The sequence below is a fragment of the Asterias amurensis genome, chromosome 12 (genome assembly GCF_032118995.1).
Source record: "Asterias amurensis chromosome 12, ASM3211899v1".
Taxonomy (NCBI): domain Eukaryota; kingdom Metazoa; phylum Echinodermata; class Asteroidea; order Forcipulatida; family Asteriidae; genus Asterias; species Asterias amurensis.
Window position 1 is genome coordinate 2,307,870 of NC_092659.1, and position 25,698 is coordinate 2,333,567.

Below are 25,698 nucleotides of genomic sequence, written 5' to 3' on the forward strand. Positions count from 1 at the left end.
AACAAAAGACAACTAACCAGAGCTTGAACTTGAACCTGTTCTAGAGAGGAGCTTTCTTGTATGCTATTAGGGAGTGAATTCCATAGTTTAGGAGATGCAACTTAGACTTTTTGCCCATATGCTTTAATGTAAAAAACAAAATCAAATTTGAATGTAAAATCTAGTAATCATTTTGAGTAGAACAAAAGACAATTGGTGGACTTGAACCGGGGAGCGTTTTGAACTGATGAGGATGGTTCATTCTACATTGGAAAAATTAATGTCAATTTGTATATCAAATTAAGTGTTGTTCCAAAATTCATTCATTTCATTTTTGTTTCAAGACATGTGTTTCCATTTCCACAAAATGTAAAATACCAAAGAACAGTATTGATGGATTGGACAAGCCGCAATGGTACCCCGTGAGCAGCTAGTATTTTCATCAAGGTTGTCCTTTACTAAATATAGGACTCAATAAACTTGTGTATTCTTGGTAACAAATTTAAAAAGTATCCAACATGGCCGTTTGGATTAAGGGGGAACAACTTATTCAGTTAGTTTACAATAAAACAAATCATTCAGAAGAAAAGTTATCTGCATTGACGCTGAGAAAAAAAAAAAAAAAAAAAAAAAAAAAGATTTTACGTGACTTACAACAGGTGTGGAGTAGACCATAATCTCTGGCGGAGTCTCATCAGGCTGTTTGTTGCGAGTATTGAAAATATTTGCATGGATAGGGTTGGCTTGGTAGCGCCACAGATCCTTTTTGTAGAGCGTCTTCCTTACATCGAATAAAGGGATCTTCAGTGTGACTTTACCTGACAGACGGATTATTAAGGGGATCATCACTATGTCCAATCTGAGTCTAAGGATAACAAACACAGACTTAGAGATTAAAGGCAAATAAAGAGACATATAACTTTGGATATTGTCAATTAAAGGTAGTGGACACTATTGGTAAATTACTTAAACTAATTATTAGCAAAAAAACCTTACTTGGTAACGGGTAATGGGGAGAGGTTGAGGGTATAAAACATCAACCATCTAAACGCACACAACTTCATGTGACCATGGTGCAACAAGGGTGTTTTTTTCTTTCATTAATATCTGGCAACTTCGACGTCCGATTAAACTCAAATTTTTACAGGTTTGTTATTTTATGCTTTTTGTTGAGATACACCAACTGTGAAGGCTAGTCTTTGACAATTACCAATAGTGTCCAGTGTCTTTAAGTGACGTAGTTTTCGAGAAAGAAGTATTTTTCACACAAAACTTCTAGTGACTTAGGGTGTTTTTTTCTTTCGTTTTATCTCGCAACTTCGACTGCCAATTGAGCTCAAATTTTCACAGGTTTGTTATTTTATGCTTATGTTGAGATACACCAAGTGTGAAGTCTGGTCTTTGACATTATTACCAATAGTGTCCAGTGCCTTTAAAAAGAATTATGTAATTGCTTTCCGGGAATATACCATAATTTCCACTTTGGAAGAGTAAACTTAACAAATAAAATGGGTTTCTGCCGGGGTGTCGTGAAGAGTTTTCCTCTTACCTATTTTAGCTGCCAGTGATGCAAAATCAAAATTATATTAATCATTCTTTATGAAGGTATGACGAATAGGGGCAGTGTCATAGCCGAGCGGTTACAAGAGCACCGGATTCAAGCACTGGTGTTTGATCAGCAGGGTGTGGGTTCGAATCCCGGTCGTGACGCTTACTACATAAAATTAAGGAGGTAGTGCTTTCTGCTGTACCGGCTAGGCTTCGAATTGAAGATACCCAAGCCTACACACGTATGGACTGTTAAAGGGGTAACCCTGTTTCAGCCCTAGGAGTAGGTGGCAATGGCCTCTGAAAAAAAAAAAAAAATTGTAGCCTACACCTTGAAGTGGCCTTCGGCCTTGTGTGTCAGGCGACTTGCATATAAATAAAAAAAAAAAAAATAAATAAATAAAAAAAAAAAAGGGGGAGTTAGGGATTTTTATGTGCAGCAACGGAAGTTTATACGATCAACAACAACAACGACTTACCCAACATCCAGCGGGAATTTACCAAAGATTAATTCTGCAGTTGTAGGAAAGCTTGTGTGTAAGACGTCTGCCTTGAGTTCCAGCTCTCCATACAATATGAAGCCGATTGAAACACTTGCAGTAACGTAGCTACCAACCATTGGTGTTATACCACCCTGTTTATACACAAATTAAGGCTATCACTATTTCATAATTATACTCGTAGTATTGTTACTTTATATTTATTAGGGTTTATTTAAATAAAGGACAGCTTTAGTATAACTCGGGGCTAAAATTACCAAAATAGTTTCATTACATTGCTCCCTACACAAAAGAAACTAAAAAGTTAATTATAATAGTAACCCTTATCTCTACACACCAGTGCAAGATACATTACCTTGGCTTTCATTGACACGAGGGCAACTGACACGGGTATCTTCAAGTCGAAAAACGCACCAGCTTCGATTCCTATATAAAGCAAATCACCCCCATTATTTTGTTAATGCGGGAAAAATAAAAATAAAAATTGCATTGAAGAACACATTACTTTTACAACCGTGGTAGCCTTGCTCAAGGCAGTCGAACTATTCACTCCGAAAAAAAGACCGCCGCTGTATAAAAACCCACTCGTATTCACTGTGCGTAAAATCGCACGACACGATGCCCCCGTAGTGGTACGAGTGCGGATGACTTGTGTGCACATAGTCGTACGATGGGACAGTGTGTTTACGGTTGGGTCATGCGGTGTGATCGCACGCACCACGCACAGAGTTTACGGGTGGGTTTACAGCGGCGTCTTTTCGGAGCGAATAATGCGACTGCCTTGAGCAAGGCTACAACCGTGGTCACTTTCGTTTTTTTTAAAGGCACTGGACACTATTGATTTACACTCGTTTATTTGGAAACGAGCAATGGAGTGAGCTGTGGTAGTATAAAACATTGCGAAAAACGGCTCCCTCTGAAGTAACGTAGTGTTTGAGAAAGAAGTAACATATGACTCAAATAATAAAATACTTCAGCTTAAGCCTTTTAATATGCATCTGAACAAAGTACTGCAACAACCGCTGCTAAAACTATATGATTCGAACTGCCTCTAGCTACCGGGAAATCTCAGTGGTCCATTTGGTATGACACTGCTCTAAACATGCACAGGTAGTGGGTTTGAATCCCACCCGAGTAATTCGATTTTTTTTTTTTTTTTTTAACAGAACTCGGGAGAGTACTGAGCATATTACTTATACACACATCGGCGTATATGTGTAAAAACAAAATAAATAAAAGTATATTAAAGCCATTGGACACTTTCGGTAAACAGTATTTTCCAAAGGCCCACACTTCGTATATCACAACTTATTTATAAAATAATAAACCTGTGAAAATTTAGGCTCAATCGGTCTTTGGAGTCAGGAGAAAAATAACGGGAAAACCCGGCCTTGTTTCCGCACGTTTGGCCGTGTCATGACATGTGTTTAAAATAAATCCGTAATTCTCGATATCGAGAATTGATAATTGTTTTAATGTTTTCTCAAAAAGTAAAGCATATCAAGGAATAATATTTCAAGAGAAGTCTTTCACCATTACCTTCTGTAAACCCTGTAAGTTATTTGTAAATCTGTGAATTTTGTTTTTTTCTGTTTCGAAAGTGTCCAATGGTTTTAAAAACTTAAAACACAGGATATGGATTTTTGGTGCGGGAAAAGGGTACCACATGAGCAAGAGACAGGCTAGCTACTTACTAAATCTTAACACGATGATTCCACCAACTGGAGTTTCCCATTCATGTAGTAAGGCAAATACTTCCCTTCTTGGAAATGGAATCATCCCACTCAGAACGATGTCAAATTGGCTGAACGCATCATGTGCATTACCGTTCATAAACACATCAATGAATTCGCTGATCTGTTGTCAGCAATACAAACAAACATAACGCAACCATTAGGGTACTGAGCTTTGCAGATATTTGTCTAGTATCATACAGTATGAGTCAACACAAAGTTGAGGGAGATTTATAATTTAAAAACAAAACAACTACTGGCACTTAAAGGCAGTAGACTATTGGTAATTGTCAAAGACTAGCCTATAAATAGTCCGTTATAAAACAATATTGACTGCTTTAACTATTGCTATGATTAAAACTCCGACCCCCTCGGTGATCCCCGGACTGTTCCATTTTCCCTCGGCTGCGCCTCGGGCAAATAGAAGCTCCGGGGATCACCTCCGGAGTCGTAGTTTTAACCAAAGCACTCGAAGCAGTCATTATTTGTATAATATACCACTTGTATAAGTAATTAGAGAAGAAAACAACTTATAATTTTGTGTTTCTGTTTAAAGGCAGTGGACACTATCGGTAACTACTCAAAATAACTATTATTAGTAAAACCTTCTTTTGTAACGAGTAATGGGGAGCTCTTGATAGTTTACAACATTGTGAGAAACGGCTCCCTCTGAAGTGACGTATTTTTCGAGAGAGAAATAATTTTTGACGAATTTGATTCCGCGACCTCAGATTTAGAGTTTGAGGTCTCAAAATCAAGCATCTGAAAGCACACACCTTCGTGTGACCATGGTGCGACAAGGGTGTTTTGTCTTTCATTAATATCTCTTCGACGACCGATTGAGTTCAAATTTTTACAGGTTTGTTATATTACGCATGATATACGCATTACGCATGAGATACTCCAACTGTGAAGACTAGTCTTTGACAGTTACCGATGGTATCCAGTGTCTTTAAAACCAGTGTTTTTTAACATTAAATATCAAATAATAAACCACTTCAGGAAACTGACCGGTAAATTTTGAAGGATTAAACAAGAATAAGGTTTAAAACGGAGAACACTTACAAAGGTTCGATAAAGAGATCGCAGATCTTTCATGAGTTGGACGACAGTAAAAGGGTCGATGTTTTGTAGATCCAACATTGCCTCTAGCTCCCCTATCGTCATGTTTGCAATCCGATTACCAAGAGCATCAAGACCTTTCACTTTTGTAAATTTGAAAATGAAACAATGTTATTTACAATATGCATACTAGTTTCCCCTATCATCGCAAGTGCCCCCAAAAATATTTTCAAGTTGGACCAGCAAAAATGCACGAGGACCTGGGGTCGATTTCACAAAGAGTTCCTAGGAGATATACAAAATGCATGGATAGTCCTAAGTTAGGACGAGTAACTGGTCCTAACTCGAGATAAGACCACTGTCCTAACTCTTTGTGAAATCCACCCAGGGCCCAATTGTATAAAGCTGTTAACCGGTAAGCAATATGATGTGCTTAATGTAGTGAAAATTGCGCGTAAGCATAAAACGTTTTTCACCATGATTTCTCAAGTAAGCAGAACATTTCTAAACGTACATGCACATTCACCGTTGATTTGCTCTGTTACGTCACTCATGTGCTAACCGTGGAATAGCCAGCATTCACTCTTGCTTACGGTAAACAGCTTTATGGAAATATAAATTCTGCTTTAAGGGAGCTCCGTTAACTCAAAACTGGCTGCTTACATGTTTTATGAAATTGGGCCAACTTTATTAAAGTTTTTAGTTTTGAAGATCCACAGGTAAGAATGGAAAAAAGAACAGAGTGGAAAGCTTACATGTTAGTCCACCGCCGATGATCTTATCACCCTGCCAGGCGCCCGAGTCGGCTCCAGGGGTCAAATTGAGGTCAAACAAACTAGCCCCACCTGTCGCATACAAATACAAACAAAAATAAATATTGAGCAATTAACATTTAGTTAATTTATGAAGCTTAAAACTAATTCATACTGCTCGGATCATTTCAAAAGTCACAGCAAAACGCCGAACTGTATTTGAATTACAAACACAACAATAAATATGTTAAAAATACAAATATATGTTAAAAGCACACATGCCATAAAAGGACTACGATAAAAAAACACGGAAAAGCGATTAAAAATGCTAAAAGGAGCTGGAAGTACTTTAACAAGGAGCAGTACTTTCAAAACATGTCAGCTGTGCGAACAGCGCCCTATTCTAATTTGTTTGTATTTTTAACTTACCAAATGTTACTGCAAGGGATAAGTCTCTCCTTTTTCTTGATGGAACTGGCGTCTTGTCCTCGTTCCCAAATATCAAGGTGCCCAAAGCTCGACGACTTTCAGTACCAGATCCAGCTACCCCTGGTACGAAAAAAAAACACAAAAAAAAACACAAAAAAAAAAAACAAGCTGGTATATTTACTCAAACTCAATTTCTTATCGATTCTTTTAGCAGTCGGAATCCAATAAATTATTATACTATTATAAAATGCAAAGGATCCACTGAGAAAGCTGGTGGCGTTTTCATGATAGGGTTTAACATTTGTCAACGTTCGACCAGACTTTTCCAATAATTTTATTGCTTAAAATCGACAATTCAATGTCCAAACATTCTGCCTTAAATATTATGTGCGAAGATATTGTCACTAAGTAGCACTGCAACATTTGTGCGTTTTTATTCTATAATCTTAAAAAGCCTGTGATTACTCTGAAACTTCAGCTACATATTAATTCAAAGTTACCAAACTATTCTTTCATTTAAATGGTGTATGTACTTTTTGTAGGACAAAAAAACACAATGTCCACATATTTAGACTAAACTTCCACAGTTTGAAGATAATGATAGTAGAAAGCTTACCTGAAAATATTACGTGCTGAGGTGCTGTAGTTTTGGGGAAATGAGTAAACCAATGTCATGAAAATAGTTTTGGTCTCATGTGACCAAAATTATTTTAAGCATTTACAAACTTATTATCATGACATTGGTTTACTCATTTCTCAAAAACTATACAGCACCTCAGTAAGTAATATTTAAAGGTAAGCTTTCCACTATCATTATCTTTAAACCTTGTAAGTTTATTATTAATCTATGAAAAAGTACCCAAATCCTTTAAAGCCATTGGATCCTTTCGGTAAACAGCTTCTATATCAAATAACAAACCTGTGACAATTTAGGCTCAATCGGTCAAAATAACGGGAAAACCCACCCTTGTATCCGCGCGTTTCACTGTGTCATGACATGTGTTTAAAATAAATCCGTAATTCTCGCTATCGAGAATTGATAATGTTTAACTGTTTTCTCAAAAAGTGAGGCATTTCATGGAATAATACTTCAAGAGAAGTATTTCACCACTACCTTCTGTAAACCCTGTAAGTTATTTGTAAATCTGTGAACTTTTTTTTTGTACCGAAAGGGTCCAATGGCTTTAAACAAAACCAAGCAGGAACACTAACTTGGCGGTACATCTTTTTCTGGCTGAAGTCTCGTCATAATGTTCTCTTCTGATGAAAGTGTCGGCGAATCTGACTGAAGAATTTTCCTGAAATATTGAATAACCCTATCAGCTGGGCTGGTGGCGAAATCTTCCAAGATGCTTCCATCCTCTCCTGTATCACTGGTTCTATAATTATGGTGAAACAAAATTTACTCCCTTGTTTTCAAATTTAATATCTTTGTAAAGGACATCTCAAAATACAAGGTGATTAAATTAATACAATTTATAAAATATGGTCGTGAAAAAAAAAAAAAAAAAAAAAAAAAAAAAACCACATTGTTGATATTGATTTATAAAGACACTGAACACTATTGGTAATTGTCAAAGACCAGTCTTCTTACTTGGTGTATCTCAAAATATGCATACAATAACAAACCTGTGCAAATTTGAGCTCATTGGTCGTCGAAGTTGCGAGAGAATAATGGAAGAAGAAAAAACCCTTGCCACACGAAGTTGTGTGATTTCTAGATACTTTATTTTGAGACCTCAAAAACTAATTCCGAGGTCTCGAAATCAAATTCGTGGGAAATTACTTCTTTCTCGAAAACTACGTTACTTCAGATAGAGCCGTTTCTCACAATGTTGTATATCAACCTCTCCCCATTACTCGTTACAAGGTTTTATACAAGGTTTCAATAATTATTTTGAGTAATTACCAACAGTGCTAGTGCCTATAGAAGCTCAACATTACAATAACTATTCTGACTTTCGTGTCGACAATAAAGTTTGTTCAATAATTATTATTAATGCATTTTGTTTTAAGATTCATGTTGTGGACACCCATAACACAGTGACACAGTCTACTCAAGACGTCAGGTAATCAAGGGTTGGTGCACCGCTTTTAAAATAATGTCATCTTGAGGGCATCGAGTTTTGGCAAGTGGTTTTAAAATTGGTTGTTTAGAATTGAGCGAGGTATGCAACTCGGTAATACTTGAAAGCCTTGTACTCGTGTGGTGATTTCAAGAATCTATAATATGTAAAATAGCCAGTATCGATGCCAATTGCCAGTTATGATAAATCGCCGGAGGTACAGTACATGTCAGAGGTTAAGCCGCAGGGGGGATGGTTTCCCGCGTGGTGAACGCGGCCTCTTTCCGTGACAGGCCTTTCAGGCATTCACTCGTCTTCAGAATCATGCTTTAAAAGTAGAAATATGAGAGGTAGCTCCTCCTAAAATCACCCTGGCACTGGCTGGTTTTCTTTGATGCACAATAAATGTAAATGATTGCAAATCCCGAAACCGACTCCACACTGAGTTTCACTACACTCGAATTAACTAACTTATAGCCACAACCATTACAACGATATGTTGAACGTCACAGATGGACTCTTGGGGGCGCTCTATATTGCATCTAAACAAAATAAGAATGTTTCCAAATGTACAGTCTGTCTAGCCACAGCAGGTAAACGATTTTTGGAACGTACAGATCATCTACATTTCTTCTCTTCCTTCTGCTACTGCTTCCTTCCTGGCCACATTGTGAAGCAGAGAACATAGTGTCTTGTAGAATCACAATGGGATCAGTGCATCTCCCCTGCCAGCACACAGAGAGGTCGAGGTCAACATCATAGACGGACTCATGGGGGCGCTCTATATTATATCTAGAGAAAGCAACCAAAAAGCAATAGAATGTTTGGTGATTTCAGAATATTGTTAGTAGGCCTTTTATTCAGAAACAAAGAAAAATAGTGAAATTAAAATTACATATATTTACGGTCCTTTTTATTTCGAGAAAATATCACCTACCTGATTTTCACGTTTCCGATATTTTTCTCCTGGGAATATGCTTCAAATAAGGCAAATAAAAACAAAATAATGTTAGAATATTTCTGCAAGAGGCCTACTCGGGGAGAATTTTGAAATTTTCTTGCTTTATTTTCTGTTTAATTTGTTGCTCTTTGATCTTGGCATTTTTCCCCGCATAACATAAAGTTAATGTGAATAATTATATTGTGTTCGCTAAAACAGTTATCTACTAGCCATAATCGGACAAACTTTGTTTCTCCTGAAGACGAGCAGAGTATACTGTTCGAAACGTCGAGACCAAACCGGCTTTTTTTCAGAGCCAACAATCATTCAAAAGAGATTTTACACATGGTTGTACCTGCAAGTTTACTGTTCGTAGTTATATTTATACGTACTCCTAAATTTAGTTTCATAGTTATCTTTTTAAGAGTGCAATAATTAAAGAAGTTCAAGTTGACATACTTTGCAATGTTGCTGTATTTAACACTTCACTGTGACTCCATTCCTCAAAACCAAAGGAGAATCTACCGGCACATGCATCAAGTTTCACCCACACTGAGAATGACCTTTGAACTATGTCCAGGTCAAGGGTCAAGCAGCAACCAACCCCGAGACACGATTCATCCAGGGAACAATAAGACGCAATGGAGGACGGAAGAGAGAGCGAACCACAACCTGAGAAAAACACAAACAGCAATCATCGGTTGGGATTATTTATTTGAAAACTGGTTTAAAAGCAAAGCTTGAGGAAGCCTTTAGTCAAGGCGCACGCGGCAGCGGTACTCACGCACGAAAACAAGACTAGTGCGATTATTTTGTGCGTGGCATTCGGGGTCGTGTGTCTTGACTAAATGCTAAGCTTTAGGCTGTTTTGAACATCACTGAGAAAAAGGCCATATTTAAAGCTAAAAAAAAAGTGACAAGTTTGTCTTTCGCAGGAACTGTTTACCTGATGTGGTGGGTGTAATCTGTTCTGGTGGACCACTACATGACTGAGGTAGAAGGACATCTGTGCTAACACCAAGGCGGTTAACCACCAGACTGCTTGCATAATCTGTGACACTACCAACTTGGAAACACAAAAGATGAAGAAGTTCATGTTTTACCATTAAAAGTGTTATCAACAACCCTGAATGTTTGGTATCTTTCTAGCTTAAACAGTTTTGAACAATGTAGTTTGTCTGTTTATACGGAAGAAATTAACTTGTGTTTGTAGAAGAAAATGAATGTATCCCTTCGGATTTTGTTTCGAGAATGTTTTCCGTTTTGGAATGACGAATGAAATGTTTAACTCACCAAGATCCTGAGGCCACTCCAGCGTCCCCGTTGCATTACAGAAAGGAATCGGTGCCACGAAGCCATCTAAGATGACGATGTCCGGAGCGCATAATCCAGCAATGCATAATTTAACAGAGAGTGACAGCACAAAGTTCCGATTGTTTGATGTCTTGTCAATGGTGAATGAAATGGACACCACATCACTTAGTGATTCTCTGATCTGCTTGCCCCACTTATAACTAAAATAAAAACAATTAAACAAGGCGTTCACAAAGAGTTGGGACTACTCCTAACTTAAGATTATTATTTCACATGGTGTGTAGTTTTGTGTTCATTGAACAAAGCTTAGTCATACTCATACGTTTAGAATAAACCTTTTAAGACGAAAGGGATAAGGGACATCTTTTATGAAGAAACTTCACCTTAAGAGTGTGATATTGAAACTCCAGTCTTCAAAGCCTACACTCGCAGTCAGTTCACATGGGTCTACAGTCAACCACGCCCGTAGAGTTTGAGTAGTGGTGCCTATGTCTGCTGATAAACAACACTTTACCCCGAGGCATGTATCAGAATACTGGCAAACTCCACCTGATGGAAGAGGGGGTAGTACAGGCAGATGGGGACACACTGGAAAGAAGAAACAAGGGTGATGATTATAAAACAAAAAACAAAAAAAAAACAATCATCTAACAATCTACACAAAATTTGTGTATGTGCTGATGAAGTAAACAATATGTTTTTATAATCAGTGAACAACCTGCAGTTTAAAACAAATGCATTGAAATCAGGAAAAGGGTCGTCATAATATTATTACATGGATCTTAAAGACACTGGAAACTATTGGTAATTGTCAAAGACCAGTCTTCTCACTTGGTGTATCTCAACGTATGCATAAAATAACAAACCTGTAAAAATGTGAGCTCAATCGGTCGTCCAAGTTGCGAGATATTAATGACAGAAAAACCTTGCCACACGTAGTTGTGTGCTTTCAGATGCTTGATTTCGAGACCCCAAATTCTAAATCTGATGTTTTGAAATCAAATTTTTGGAAAATAATTTCTTTCTTGAAATTTGCATTACTTCAGAGGGAGACGTTTCTCACAATGTGTTATACTCCCAACTTACCAATAGTGTCCACTGCCTTTAATTTGAGTGAACAAAATAAAGAGGTTAATGTGGTCTACTCTACGATACAGTGGTACATACTTAAACTATTTTTTATATAAACAACAACGAGACATTGACCAACCTATGCGGCTTTATATCAAAATAATAAATATATTAAAAAGGTAATTATTAAACTAATTTATCTCCAAAATATCGCATAACAGTTGTTTGAAGCTTACCTGTGAAGCCACTCGTATGAAAGACAACACATGACAAATCCGATAGTAGACGTGTTGGCAGTCCCAAAGCTTGCGCAAGAACGTCTAAACCAATTTCAAATGTGCCAAGTTGTGAAATCGAAGTCAGTTCTTAAATACACAAAATAAATAATGTTTTTAAGTGCGTGCATCGAATTCAAGAAATATCTCTACAGCAGTACCCGCTACTTAAACATAGGATTGATCTGCTTCATAGATACCAGGGCCCAATTTCATAGCGCTGCTTAGCACAAAAAAATTGCTTAGCATGACATTTTTTGCCTTGATAAAAACAGAATTACCAACCAAATTTTCACGTGATTTTCAGGATAAGCAAACAACAGCTGAAAACATGTAACAAGCAATATGCAACAAATGACAATTTGGTTGGTTATCCTGTTTTTATCAAGGAAGAAATTGTTGTGCTAAGCAAATTTTTTGTGCTAAGCAGCGCTATGAAATTGGGCCCAGGCAATCTCGGTGGTCTAGTTGGTATGGCTCTAAAATTGCAAGATAATGCCTGCTATTTTGTGCACAGAGCTCGGTAGAGCACTAAGTATACGGTGCTAACACACATCGTTGTATATGGCTTTAACCACAATGGATGTTCTTTTTCCCATCCAGATGCGAATTAAACATCTGTTAAAATTTCTTTTAAATAAACTGTCTGACTGTCACTGTTGAAGAAAGGATTATTCTATTAGAAGACAATTACCTGGTAACTTTCTCCATGAGATTGATCCATTGGAATAGCACTGAGGAAGTGGAGATATTGATTCATCCAGTAGAACGATTCGACCCGTGCAGACATCACCCACACATGCATCCATAGAGAGACTTGATGATATATTACCATCAAAAAGTTCAAACTTGAATCTATAAAGCAAAACAATATATACATGCGGCTTTATTATAATGAGTAGGGTAGATGGCCTTAGCTTTCGATCCAAACCGGACCTTCTTCAAAGGCATGAAGATATTTGTTTAAGCTCTATAACTTGATTTTAACAAAATAAAAAACAAATTTCGATTTACAACTTTTTTGCAAAGAAGAAAGTAAAGAATCTTACATGAGCGATACAAAGTTTCCGATGGTGATCTCCTTATCGACACCAATGTCCAACTGTGACAGTGATTTACTGTACTTCCAGTTACCAAACTGTAACTTCAGCTGACCAAGGCAAGGGTCAACCACCATTGATGCACTGAAGCTATGATTGAGTGGTCCGAGGTTCACATCAAGACAGCACTTTATTCCAAAACAGGACTCCAGGATTTCACATTGTGCACTTGAGTCGAGGTTACCAGGAAGCTGCATGTTTGGACAATCTGAAACAGGAATTACTCGAAATCATATTTTTATATCGTAAATGTTTTAACATCGCTGATAAAGTTTTATAACTACAGGCTAAATTAAGGTATTTACAATTTTCCCAACAGTAACCCATGAACTGTCAGTAAGATTAAGGACATCTAATAATTTTCCTTTCGGTTAGAACTAATTTCAAAGCCAATATAATGAGAGATTACTTCTGTAAGACTGGATACTCTTCGGTTGTACACACGGATCACCATTGAAGAAGTCAGGGTCGATGCCTAGTTGATTTAAGAGTAACTCAGTTACTCCCTGCACGATTTGTCCGGACACAGTTTGTAGGAAACCATCAACTGGGAATAAAGAAAAGAAAATCTGTAAACTGTGAACTGTAAAAAAACAAAAAAACAATGCTGTATTGAAGTGTCAGTTATGGTTGCTCGGCTTGAAAAATGTGTTAATTTGAACAAGCTCACGTGCTCGTCTCTTGGTAAGTTTTTATTTTAACTGTTAACAATAGTGTCCAGAAATACAGTTTACTTAAAGGCAGTGGACACTATTGGTAATTACTCAAAATAATTATTAGCATAAAACCTTTCTTGATTACGAGTAATAGGGAGAGGTTGATGGTATAAAACATTGTGAGAAACGGCTCCCTCTGAAGTGACGTAGTTTTTGAGATAGAAGTAATATTCCACGAGTTTGATTTCGAGACCTCGATTTTAGAATTTGAGGTCTCAAAATCAAGCATCTAAAAGCACACAACTTCGTGTGACAAGGTTTTTTTCTTTCATAGTTACCTCGCAACTCTGACGACCAATCGAGCCCAAATTTTCACAGGTTTATTATTTTATGCATATGTTGAGATACACCAAGTGAGAAGACTGGTCTTTGACAATTACCAATAGTGTCCACTGCCTTTAATGCCTGTAAAACAGAGATCGTCAACTCCAGCTTGTTGGTGAATGGTTGTTTGACAGTGCAAGGTTAATACATTTTATACAACATTACACTACATCAATCAAATGCTCCTTTTAAGATATTTTGTTATGAACTTAATTGTCATTTGTGTAATGACCTTTTAGTGAACTGAATACAAACTTACCCGAGAAGGTATAACTACTGAAGTCTTGATTGCAAACTGGGATAGGTATGGTCTGCACAATATCGATGTCGGTACAAAGTTCATCGATACAGAACTCTAGAGTCAGGTCTACTTGAAACTCCATGGACTCATCGAGTTTGGTGATGGAATATCTGTAAGTTGTGTATATTAAAAGCGATTGAGGTGGTTATTTAAATTTGGAGAAACATTTGAAAAAATAACAATATTTGTTTCCTATTGTGGGGGTTGTCCGTATTTTCGATCAGAGACACAAGATCACAATGTAAAACCAGAGTGATCTTTGAGATATATCTAAGGTTATTACATGCATTTTTTTTCCAGGAATAAATGTCTAACGGATGTTTTAAATTAAAGCACTGCATCTTTTTAACAGAGAGAGTTTTTCAACACTTACTTAAGATTCAATCCAGGAGCAATTGAAACCATTGTCTCTCCACCTATTAATACAACGAAATCATAGATAAAAACACAATGTATTGTAATATATTCTACCTTTTCAAAAGAGAGTTGGCGCAGAGAGTAATTTGTTAGAAACATTAGAGACTGGAAAGGGAAAGTTGAACATAGAAACTGAAGGTATGGTCATAATTTGATTGTCTTACCCCACTCATATGTAAAGACCGATCCATGAAACATCCACGTCTCAAGCCCTAATGTGAAGGTGAGGTCACAGGGGTCAAACTTAAACCACGCTGTGGCCGAGACATCAGCTATCTTCAGATCCAAGTCGAGGCAACATCGGAGCTCTGTGCAGAATTCCCCAACGATTGAGCAGTTGCCAAGGATACCAGTTGCACTTGAACAAACATCTTTTCGGGGGAGAATATCGCATAGGGAAATTACCAAAACACTGTATATTTAACACTCAGTCGTATAGTGCCGCACAGTCGTGGGAACATTTTTAAGGAAGTAAGGAGTGAAAACCTTTGTTCCATTCAACAAAAGTTCCCTGATCTTTATGTATGCCTTCACATTATATCGTTATAACAAAAATTAACGTGGAAGTAAAATAAATTGTGACTTAGCTTTGGGAAGAAAAGAACCATGTCATAATTGATACCAATTAGCACCTGTTACTTTAATTAAAAAGGGCACCGACACTATTGGAAATTACTCAAAACAATTGTTAGATTTGGTTACGAAAAACGGATAGCTGTTAATAGTATGCAACATTGTAAGAAAAGGTTCCCTCTGAAGTAACGTAGTTTCTTGTAAATAAAAAGAATTTCCAACTAAAAAAATTATCTGAATTGAATTTGAGACCTCAGTTGAGGTCTCGAAATCAAGCATCTGAAAGCACACAACTTGTGCGACAAGGGTGGTCTTTCCGTTAATCTCTCGCAACTTTGACGACCAAGGGAGTTTTCACAGACTTGTTTCTTTATGATTATGATGAGATACACCAAGTTAGGAGACTGGTCTTTGACAATTACCAAAGGTGCCCGGTGCCTTTAAAGTATTTCTCATACAACTCTAATTTAACATAAACCCTCAACATACCTTGTCTGTGATTAGAGCATGCCTTCCCTGAAAGGAAGCTGTCTAGATTCAGGTGTCGGATTGCTGCATCGATAGCAAACTGTCCGATATTGCCGCCAAGATATCCAAGAAACCCTGAAATTGTGCCATCTCCTGAATAGAAAGACATGAGAAATATATCTTGAATTGTCATGATCTTTAACGCTTACAATTAACAAGTGGAGATTAAACAAAATGGGTAAAAATAGTACGGTAAAACAATGTTTGTTATAGCCAATGTGTTATTAATACTTTGACACAATGTTAAATAAAAACACTAACCGGGAAGAACAAAAGAATCTTCAGTGTTACACAGCGGTATCGGAAGACGGCTACCCTCAATTACAGTCAGAGTGTTACATGCCCCATCCAAACACAACACTAGCTGTAAATTCAACTCAAACTGCTTATCTTCAGTTATCTTGTCAACACGCCACCTTTGTTAAGGACGAAGAAACAAAACATGTTCGTAGAAAATATACATGTTCTTCTCAAACAGAAAACAAGCAGAAACATAAATCGAAACTGTTAATAGAAGACGGAGTTGATTTTGAGAGCATTTTTTCATATTCGACCATACAGTCCAAAATCCCCTCCCACGAGTATAGAGTATACAACCATGTTTGATTGTACACAGGTTTTGTGAAAGTTACCTTACACTCAGCACACTGTTAACAACTTCCTCCCTGTAGTCACCCATAGCATAGTGGAATAAGGTGATACTTTGCTCCCAGTTCCCAAAGCCGATGGACAGGTTGAAGTTGCAGGGATCCAAGATGAGCCATGCATTGACTGTACGTGTCACGATCTTAAGGTCCATCTCCAGACAGCATTGAATGCCAAGACAGGACTCGGTGAGGGAACATGAGAGGAAATCAGGAAGTTGTTCGAGGTCGACACCTGGACAACCTTCAGAAGGAAAGCGTTATGGCATTGCACAGATTTAGGAGGAAGTCAATAAAGGTATTTTACTATCCATAACCGAATTGAAAAATCCTGAAAAATACGAACAAATCTACTCAGCGTAGAAGAACATATCAAGACAGTTCTCCAAAGAACAAACAATTAGCACACACACAATGGTGTTATTTTAAAGGTAGTGGACACTATTGGTAATCACTCAAAATAATTGTTAGCATAAAACCTTTCTTTGTGACGGTTAAGGGGGAGAGGTTGATGAGAAAACATAGTGAGAAACGGCTCCCTCAGATTTAGAATTTGAGGTCTCGAAATCAACCATCTAAACGCACACAACTTCGTGTGACAAGGGTGTTTTGTTCTTTCATTATTATCTCGCAACTTCGATGACCGATTGAGCTCAAATTTTCACAGGTTTGTTATTTTGTGCATATGTTGAGATACACCAAGTGAAGAGACTGGCGTTTGACATTTACCAATAGTGTCCATTGTCTTTAAGCCAAATATATGTTTAAAAGTCATTATGAAAATAAACATACGTATAATATTGAAGAACACTTACTACTTTTTAAGGTGTACGGTGTTCCTCTCTCACACTGCTCAGTCTGGAGAAATTGCTAAAACAATAACTAATTTGTTAGTAAATGCATTAATTTCCTGCTAGCAGGCAACACCTTTTGGAGGTTGCGCCTCTTTTAAATTATTTTGTTGTTGATGTATTCAAGAAGAAAAGTTTGGAAAGCGATAACTTGTTTAATTTATAATGTTTGCGTCAGCTCTTATTTTTTAGATTTTCAACCCCAAACATGGAGACGCTTTTGACATGCATAAGGCCGCAGCTTGATCAGGGTACAGCAGTGCTGTATCGAATAGTAGAGAGAGGCTTTTCTTGTTTGTTGCGTCCCCAATGGATTTGGAGAAGTCACTCTCTTAGAAAGGAAACTTTGACAGAGATGAACGAAAGTAAAGTATTCTTACATTCAATCCATATTTCTCCAGAACAAAGTCAACTGCTGAATCTCCAATACGACCTCCGAGGTCCTTGATAAATCCAGCTACCGTTCCATCGCCTGGCAGTGTGAATGTAACAGGGTTGATATTGCAGATGGGTATTGGGACCCAGACATGATCCAAAATGGAGGTTGTCACGCATGCGTTGTCAATGCACAGTTCAACATCAAGTGTAACAGAAAATACCTTCTTCTCCGTTAGCTTATCAACTGAATAGCTACAAAACAAATTGACAACTATGTCATGAAAAGTATCAGCTGAACGGAAATTTACTTTTTTGTTCATTCATTAACTCAACTGTAACAGTGACCTGAATTAAAGAGATTATGAAAATGTCCCTACCCACCTTAAAGTCACAACATCACCGATTGGTTCCCTTTCGATCTTCCCCCAAGTGTAACTGAACAGAGTGAAGTTACGCTCCCAGTTTTCAAAGTTCACATGAAGCTGGAAGTTACATGGGTCCACTTTGATCCTAGCATGGAGCATGAGTGTGGTGATGATGAAGTTCAAATTTACACAGCACTGAATGCCAAGACAGTGATCATCGATTGAACACTGGATGATGTTTGCCAAGGTGGGGAGGGAGATCATTGGGCAAGCTGAAATCGTGGACGGGAGATAGAAAGTCAGAAAACACCGAGTGATGAGTGTTGAAAAATTGTGATATTATTTGCAGTCTTTGAGTGTCCTTTGTTGCATAACAAATAATAGCTAAACAAAATAGTCTGGGTGTTTGTTTGTCAATTCAACCAAGGTAGTTAACTTTGGTTATACTTAATATTAGTAAACTTTACCTAGTGCATTGTTTGCCGATTCTGTTGGTAATTCACACGATCTCCCACTTACAACATCCTGGAAAAATTAGCAAATTGAAAGCAAAAACAAAATCGAGAGTAAAATCACTTAAAACATCTTACTGAACGTTCGAATTGATACAATGGTGAAAGTTGTAACAAAATTTGTTTTTTTAACTCACATATAAATTCAACTTTCTCAAAACCAAATCAATTGCCGACTGTCCCACAGTGTCTCCAAGCTCCTCTAAGAATCCCCGTACAGAGCCGTCACCAGGTAGAGCCAAGGAGAAGTTGTTGTTACAGATGGGAATAGGGATTCTCTTTGCCTCCATGAGGGGGAAGTCCGTAGTCTCGTCGTCGACTTGGAGAGAGAATGCAAGATCGATCTCGTACTCTTTTAAGGCATCCAGTTTGACAATGGAAAATCTGATTTGAGTGAGAATATTCAGTAATAATGAGAGAGCATTAAGCAAATCTCGTTTCTATACAGAAAGGCAAACTGTTTTAAGGCACACGGCCAACATTAGTTCTTATAATAAAAAAACAGTTGTTGCGACCCAATCACCCGACAATTTGTTTTTGAATGTTACCGTGAAGCTGTCATTTATATCACAAAAATAGGTGGAAAACAAAATGCATTATATTTTGGAAATCCTCCTTGTCAATGGGAAACTTTAGACTATCTGCCAATCACCAAGAGAGGGCGCTCTCCACCAGGTAATGTCAACAACTTAGGAATAGGAGAAGCATGAGTGACGGTCACTGACAGCAAATACCTTGTGTTTTGCGTGTTTTTGATTTTGTGTTTAGATTTAGCCAAACTTGTTTCTCATAACACAATGCCAGCATAAACCAAGCTGTTCTGGAACAGGACGTACTGGACACGAGTTCCCCAATGATAACAAGCGGTGTGCATGAGGTTTTGGGAGCGTTTCTTCTAGGGTAATTAGCAAAAATTCCAAAATGCTGACCTACCAAAAAATGAGAAGAAATCTGAAGTTTAGTTGTATGACAATGTATCTGATTTAATTTTCAAGAGGCTGAGAGACTTCTAAATATTTTTTGAGTATTTTTGAATGTTTAGCATTTACCATTGTTTGCTATAGGAGTTGTGCACCCTTACCTGGTAGGTCTGCTGCCCTCTAGTGGCAGAGCTTTCAAAAAGTCTCCCATTGCTAATGTTCAAACCATTTTAAGGGTTCTGCTTCTAAGACAGATGTTGATAAAATTAATAATCAAACTCCTCTTATTTTGACAAACTTACTCCACACTTATCGCTCGTCCAATAGAAAATCTTTCCATCTTCCCCCACTCATAGGAGAACAGTGAGATGTTAAAGTACCACATCCCCATTCCAACTGAGAGTTTGTAGTCACAAGGGTCGATTTCGAGCCAAGCCTTAGAGCTTAGCTGGGTTACTTTGAGGTCCAAGTTGAGACAGCAGTGCAAGCTTGTGCAGTGGCTGTTTATACGGCAGGAAACTGTTGGTCGGCCAGTGGGAAACTGAACTGGACAACCTAATGATTTCGGGAGACAGAACATAGCTTTATTGGTAAGGATGACACTTAGGGTTAAAATGTACTTTCAAAAATGCGGTTAAGAGTTTGTTCTGACAAGTTATGGGATTTATAAATATGCAACAGTTGGTCATTCTTAAAAAAACAAACATTAACACTTGCCTTCATCACTAGTTGCTGGAGGAAGACCACATGAGTCCGTTAGTAGGAAATTCTATAAAAAGAAAATAATTTAATTACAAACAAAAAGGATTCTCTACAGTTTAAATGTTGGCATTGAAATCTGATTAGTATTGTTGTTATATTATAAATGTCTCTTGGCCCTTTACAAAGTTCTGATTGTACAAACTGGATATAGTCACCTTCAGCCCCAGAGTGTCGAGCACCAAATCCACAGCTACGTCAGTTATTTCCCCTGCTAAGGTTTCCAGGTAACCAGCGATTGAACCATCGCCTGGTAGGGAGAATGTAGCATTTGGGTTGCAGATCGGGATGGGTACATGGGCTCCCTGTAACAGGTTGATCGGTGTGCAGGTGCCATCAATGCACAGAGACACAGAGAGGTCGATCAGGAATTCCTTCTGGGCTGTTAACTTGTCAACTGTGAACCTGGTTTATACGAGAGAAAAAAATGACGAAGTATGAGAGCCAGTTCTGAAAGTTTGATCAATTGCTCACGTTGTAGACAGTCGGTTAAGTTCTAGTTTCTGGCAGACGAACTGCACTCAAAGTCACCCGCATGGCTGATCTTCTAGCCAATGTTAACAATTTTATCAAAAGCTCCCACATCAGAATAAATTATATGTATTACATGACGAATAGGTCTGAAACAGTTTATGTTTCAGAGGAAGCTATTCCAGCTCAAAGTTTTGCATCATAATTGCAGGTACTATTTCGAAGGGTTTGACAACACACAGGTTTGACAAATTTTCTTAAAACTCGATTTGGAGAGGTGAGGAATCTAAATATCTCTAATTAGGCAGTTTTGACTTACTCTAAATGAACAGGCATATTACTCGGGTGTCCCAACTAGACTACCGAAGTTGCCCGCTAGCTAGAGGCAGTTCGAATCCTATGTTTCTGCAGCGGGTACCGCAGATATTAAATTCTAATACACTTCTAAAGTTAAGCCAGTAGTGACTTACACTATGTGCACAGCATCACTGATGTCCAGCGTTTTTTCCACACCCCAGTCATACTCGAAGAGAGTCACGTTTTTAGTCCAAGATCCAAAACCAACAGACAGCTCGAATTCACAAGGGTCTAGAACGACCCAAGCTGTGGTAGATAGTCGAGTGAAGATAAGATCCAAGGAGGCACAGCAATGGATACCAAGACATTGGTCGTCTACTGTGCAGGTCAGTATGTTCGTTGAAGGTGGTTTATTCATCAGTGGGCATTCTATTGGAATGAAAGAATGAATGGCTTGTTAATTTAAGAAGAAAACAAATATTCTGTCTACATAAACTTGTAGTAAAGTGAATAAGACATATCAGGTGTAGTTGAAAAAACCGTAAGATTGCTTTATTTATATAATAATACCTCAATGAGAGCTCGTGGGTTCGAATCCCACCCGAGTTTATGCCGGTGATTTTGTTCAACGAACTCGGTGAAGTACAGAGTATACAGTGCTACCACACATCGGTGAGTAAAACCAAAAGTAACATTCTTTGGGGCCTATACCCGATGCAAATTTAACACCTATTAAAATAATACCTTTTATATTAAAGTTGTGAGGGAAGTTTAAAGGAGTAAATTCAAGAAAAGGGCTTATGTACTGTTATGTTTGAAATGATGCTTAGAAACCTGTTATCTCTGGATCAAGAAGAAGAAATAACTTACTGTTTTCGGCGTGAGCAAGTATCGTCAGGTCACACGGCTGATTAATGGTAAATTCCTAAAGATTAAACAGTTAAAAAAATGACGAACTTAATGATAAGTTTTGGTGAGCTGCTTGAGATAAGTTTGAGTTGAATTAAGTTGCGGTAAGCCGCTGCTAAATACAGCTTTCGAATTACCTCTAGCTACCAGGCAATCTCGGTTACTCCAAAATTGAGCTGTGACAAAGTGACAATAATTATGCTCCCGCCAACACTTCAGCCACTCACAATTGCAAAACCAATCCTAGTTGGTCAACCATGTAAACCAAACCAACACAATCTTATGTAAGCAACGCTCCCATTGGTTGCTGAATACCCAACGCTACCATACATATACCACACACACGACATGCCATCGTGTTAATGCAAGTTATAGGGAAAAACCTAGACTGGATAACAAGTCTCCCCATGACGCATGCGAGCTGACACCAACAGGGAGCAATATGCCGAGTATAAAGAATTTCATCGCTTACTCGATAAAATGCATTATACTCGGTCACAATATAGACTAAACATAACAAAAGTAGCTTGATTTATGCCACAGCTTAAAGCCAAATTTATTCACACACCAAATTGTGAAATGTTCCCCTAAGTAGATTAGTAGTAGGCAATGAGACGGATACCAGACACAGGGCAAACCGGCTAAACAGACACACATTCATTCATTACGACAATACATTACGACATAAATATTAAGGACTACCGTCGACCCCAAAACAAATTATGGACACCACGTCCAACCAAAACACAAATGGACTTAGGTTTCAATCCCACCCAAGTAATATGCCTGTGATTCGTTTTTGACAGAGCTCGGGAAAGTACTGAGTACACAGTTCTAACACTGTCCATTGATTTAATTCACCAACCTGGATTCCAAGTTTACGTAGACCAGCCTGGATCGCCAACTCGCCGGCGTTGCCTCCAAGGTCCTTTGCTAGTGCAGCAAAGCTTCCATCCCCAGGAAGCTCAAAGGAGGCATTGAGGTTACAGAATGGTATGGGGATGATGGCATCACTGAGGATCGGGATTGGAGTGCAGTCACCGTCCAGACAGAAGGTCATGTCCAAGTTGATCTGGAAGGATTCCTCGACCTTGTCAATGGTTAGACTGTGAGGAAATTGGACCAAATTAACGTTTAGTTGTAAGCAAATAAAAACTAATATTATCTGAAACATTTAAATATCTTTCGTTGTTTCTACACTGATTACCTTAAAGATACTGCATTGCCAATGGTGACCTCTTCTTGTTGACCCCACTGATAGGAGAGGATCTGAAGGGCTTTACTCCAGCTTCCCAGACCAAGTGACAACTTATAGTTACAAGGATCAAAGATGAAGGAGACATTGGTGCTGATTGGGGTGAGTCCAGGAATTGGAAGCTCGAAACAGCAATCGAACCCAAGACACTTCTCTGGAAGAGTGCAGATGAGGTTTCTTGGTAGATGTGGAAGTCTGACATCTCTAGGACAAACTGCAGAAATGTAATGAGGTTTAGTAGATGATATCCCATATTTACAATTTCTTTACAAAACCATGTGTAAAATTAAGAAAATTTGCTTCCATTTTACTTGAATCTGAAATCAACGTTAAAGGTGACTCTTTTCATTTTCCACATAACCTACCTTTATGCCATCCATTCTGTGTTACCTGCGGGCGGACACATGGCTCCTGACCAATGAACTTCTACAAATAAATAGTACGTGAAAACGAGATGTATGAACTTATTACATTGCATCCCAATACGATATAAATTGTGTGTTCTAATCAATGGAAATGGGGTCAATGCAGCAATATGGGCGGAGTGATCTGTCAGTTAAATGGTTAAAGTGTCTTTGCTTGTTTGGTTTGGTTAAACTTAAGTTTGTTAAGATCGTTTTAAAGTTGGAAGGCCTTTATTTATTTGTGACGGTTATTTTTAAATACTCATTACATAATTATTTGTTTTTCTCGCTGTGAAATTGTTGGTGTAAATCAAATTCTATCATTATAACTGTTTATTTTTCTTAGCTGTTTTGGAGCTTTCATCAATGTTTAGATTATGTAAATAATTGTTCTTGTTGTCTTTTTATTTGACAATACAATTATTCTAATTAAATTGAAAGTCACACAATTTGTGGCTTCATCAACAAGTATCTCTAGCAGTTGGGTTAAGTTTTATCAAATGTTTATCAAATTTGATCAATTTTTTTAAATTTGTGCATTCATGCCTACAGTTTCTTCTCCTTTTTAAGTCAGAGTTTGTTGTCTTTTGTAATTTTTAATAATAATGAATTATCAGTTTTATCGAATGTTTATCATATTTAATCATTTTTTTTTTCTTGTTTTGTGCATTCATGCCTGGAGCTTTTCTTCTCTTCTTTTAAGTCAGTGTTTTTTGTTTTTTGTCATTGTTAACAATAGTGAATGTAAACACGCCAACTTAAGCCTTTTTAACTTCTGACGTGTATTTTGTGATATTTTTAATAAACCTTAATGAATTGAATTGAATTGAATTGAAATTGAATTGAAATAACAAGATATTCAACTTTTACTACGGAAATTGTCTCCTTGTACCATTTAGTCTGGTTTACTTACTGACAGGCCAAGAGCAGTGAGCACAGCATCGATACCCGACTCGGCTGCATTCTTTCCCACCATCTTCACGAGGTCTGACACAGTCCCATCACCTGTTTACATTTGAGATATGCATCGTTAAACCCAGAACAAACTTTTATAGAGCTGCTTAAAGGCACTGGACATCTTTGTCAAAGACAAGTTTTCTCACTCGGTATATCTCAACATTATGCATTAAATAACAAAGCTCAATTGTCATATAAAAGTTGCAAGAGAATAATGACAGAAAAAATACTCTTGTTAAATACTCTGCGTGCTTTCAGAGATGCATAAATGGCTTCAGCTGAAGTTTTTTCTTTAATAATTTGAGTGAGAAATTGTTTCTTTCTCAAAAACTACGTTACTTTCGAGGGAGCCGTTTCCACGATGTTTTCTACTAACAACAGCTCTCCATAGAAAGCAAGTTTTTCTGCGAACAACTATTTTGAAGGGTTACCAACAGTTGCCGGTGTCTTTAAAGTCAGAGGACACTATTGGTAATTACTCAAAACAATTATTACCATAAAACCTTTCTTGATTACGAGTAATGGGGAAAGGTTGGTAGTATAAAACATTGTGAAAAACGGCTCCCTCTGAAGTGACATAGTTTTCGAGAAAGAAGTAATTTTTCACGAATTTGATTTCGAGCCCTCAGATTTAGAGTTTGAGGTCTCGAAATCATCAAGTATCTGAATGCACACAACTTCGTGTGACCATGGTGCGACAAGGGTGTTTTTTCTTTTATTAATATCTTGCAACATCGACGACCATTTGAGCTCAAATTCTCACAGGTTTGTTATTTTATGCCTATGTTAAGATACAGCAACTGTGAAGACTAGTCTTTGACAAAAACCAATAGTGGCCGGTGTCTTTAAGCACTTACATATCCTATAAAGATATAACAATTTCCTTTGATAAGGATAATGAATTATTCTGAGCCACATCTAGTATGTAGACCCTCGTGATCATAGTGCGAAACGATCTAGTGATGGTAAAACAAAAATTGACAACTTTTTTCATTTTAACGAGCCTGTTGTTTAATCTTTTACTGAAGTGCTTTTTGTTTTCTATTTTTGCATAAACTACAATTATCAAATGACTGTTAAGATTTTGTTAACAGAGATTCCAAGTTTGAAGAACCAGTTTACCATATCTTAGGTTGATCCTAACTAGCTGAATCATACCCTTTATGTATACTGGACCCCTGCCTTTAACCACAAGGATAAAGACAGGTGCCTGAACCTCAGATCCAGTATCATTGGATAAATGCAGTGACTAAAAGCTACCGTAGCTGGGTTTATTTTGATTGGTCTGAAGTCTGAGGGATATCCCAATTATGTAGAGACTGCAGCTCAAGTAGGGGCAGAACAATTT

General features: G+C 37.6%; 1 protein-coding gene across 2 annotated transcripts in view; it reads right to left on the bottom strand.

Moving 5' to 3' along the window:
- LOC139945313 (uncharacterized) overlaps positions 1–25,698 on the bottom strand; it is a 103,124-nt gene that overhangs the window by 38,432 nt on the left and 38,994 nt on the right. For both annotated transcript variants that reach the window (XM_071942663.1, XM_071942664.1), the window contains 38 exons: positions 24,307–24,398; positions 23,355–23,415; positions 22,942–23,203; positions 22,600–22,840; positions 21,696–21,750; positions 20,999–21,254; positions 20,216–20,462; positions 20,016–20,067; positions 19,601–19,853; positions 18,516–18,762; positions 18,334–18,391; positions 17,883–18,138; positions 17,504–17,753; positions 17,088–17,142; positions 16,261–16,516; positions 15,890–16,044; positions 15,590–15,721; positions 14,692–14,898; positions 14,484–14,526; positions 14,069–14,220; positions 13,179–13,316; positions 12,719–12,977; positions 12,364–12,524; positions 11,631–11,759; positions 10,707–10,911; positions 10,303–10,523; positions 9,956–10,075; positions 9,469–9,681; positions 9,007–9,046; positions 8,685–8,861; positions 7,216–7,382; positions 6,004–6,123; positions 5,578–5,667; positions 4,826–4,965; positions 3,722–3,884; positions 2,383–2,453; positions 2,007–2,161; positions 634–844 (listed from right to left, as the gene is read on the bottom strand). In XM_071942663.1, coding sequence (XP_071798764.1) covers positions 634–844; positions 2,007–2,161; positions 2,383–2,453; positions 3,722–3,884; positions 4,826–4,965; positions 5,578–5,667; positions 6,004–6,123; positions 7,216–7,382; positions 8,685–8,861; positions 9,007–9,046; positions 9,469–9,681; positions 9,956–10,075; positions 10,303–10,523; positions 10,707–10,911; positions 11,631–11,759; positions 12,364–12,524; positions 12,719–12,977; positions 13,179–13,316; positions 14,069–14,220; positions 14,484–14,526; positions 14,692–14,898; positions 15,590–15,721; positions 15,890–16,044; positions 16,261–16,516; positions 17,088–17,142; positions 17,504–17,753; positions 17,883–18,138; positions 18,334–18,391; positions 18,516–18,762; positions 19,601–19,853; positions 20,016–20,067; positions 20,216–20,462; positions 20,999–21,254; positions 21,696–21,750; positions 22,600–22,840; positions 22,942–23,203; positions 23,355–23,415; positions 24,307–24,398 — 6,110 coding nt within the window. The remainder of the gene's footprint in view (positions 1–633; positions 845–2,006; positions 2,162–2,382; positions 2,454–3,721; positions 3,885–4,825; positions 4,966–5,577; positions 5,668–6,003; positions 6,124–7,215; positions 7,383–8,684; positions 8,862–9,006; positions 9,047–9,468; positions 9,682–9,955; positions 10,076–10,302; positions 10,524–10,706; positions 10,912–11,630; positions 11,760–12,363; positions 12,525–12,718; positions 12,978–13,178; positions 13,317–14,068; positions 14,221–14,483; positions 14,527–14,691; positions 14,899–15,589; positions 15,722–15,889; positions 16,045–16,260; positions 16,517–17,087; positions 17,143–17,503; positions 17,754–17,882; positions 18,139–18,333; positions 18,392–18,515; positions 18,763–19,600; positions 19,854–20,015; positions 20,068–20,215; positions 20,463–20,998; positions 21,255–21,695; positions 21,751–22,599; positions 22,841–22,941; positions 23,204–23,354; positions 23,416–24,306; positions 24,399–25,698) is intronic.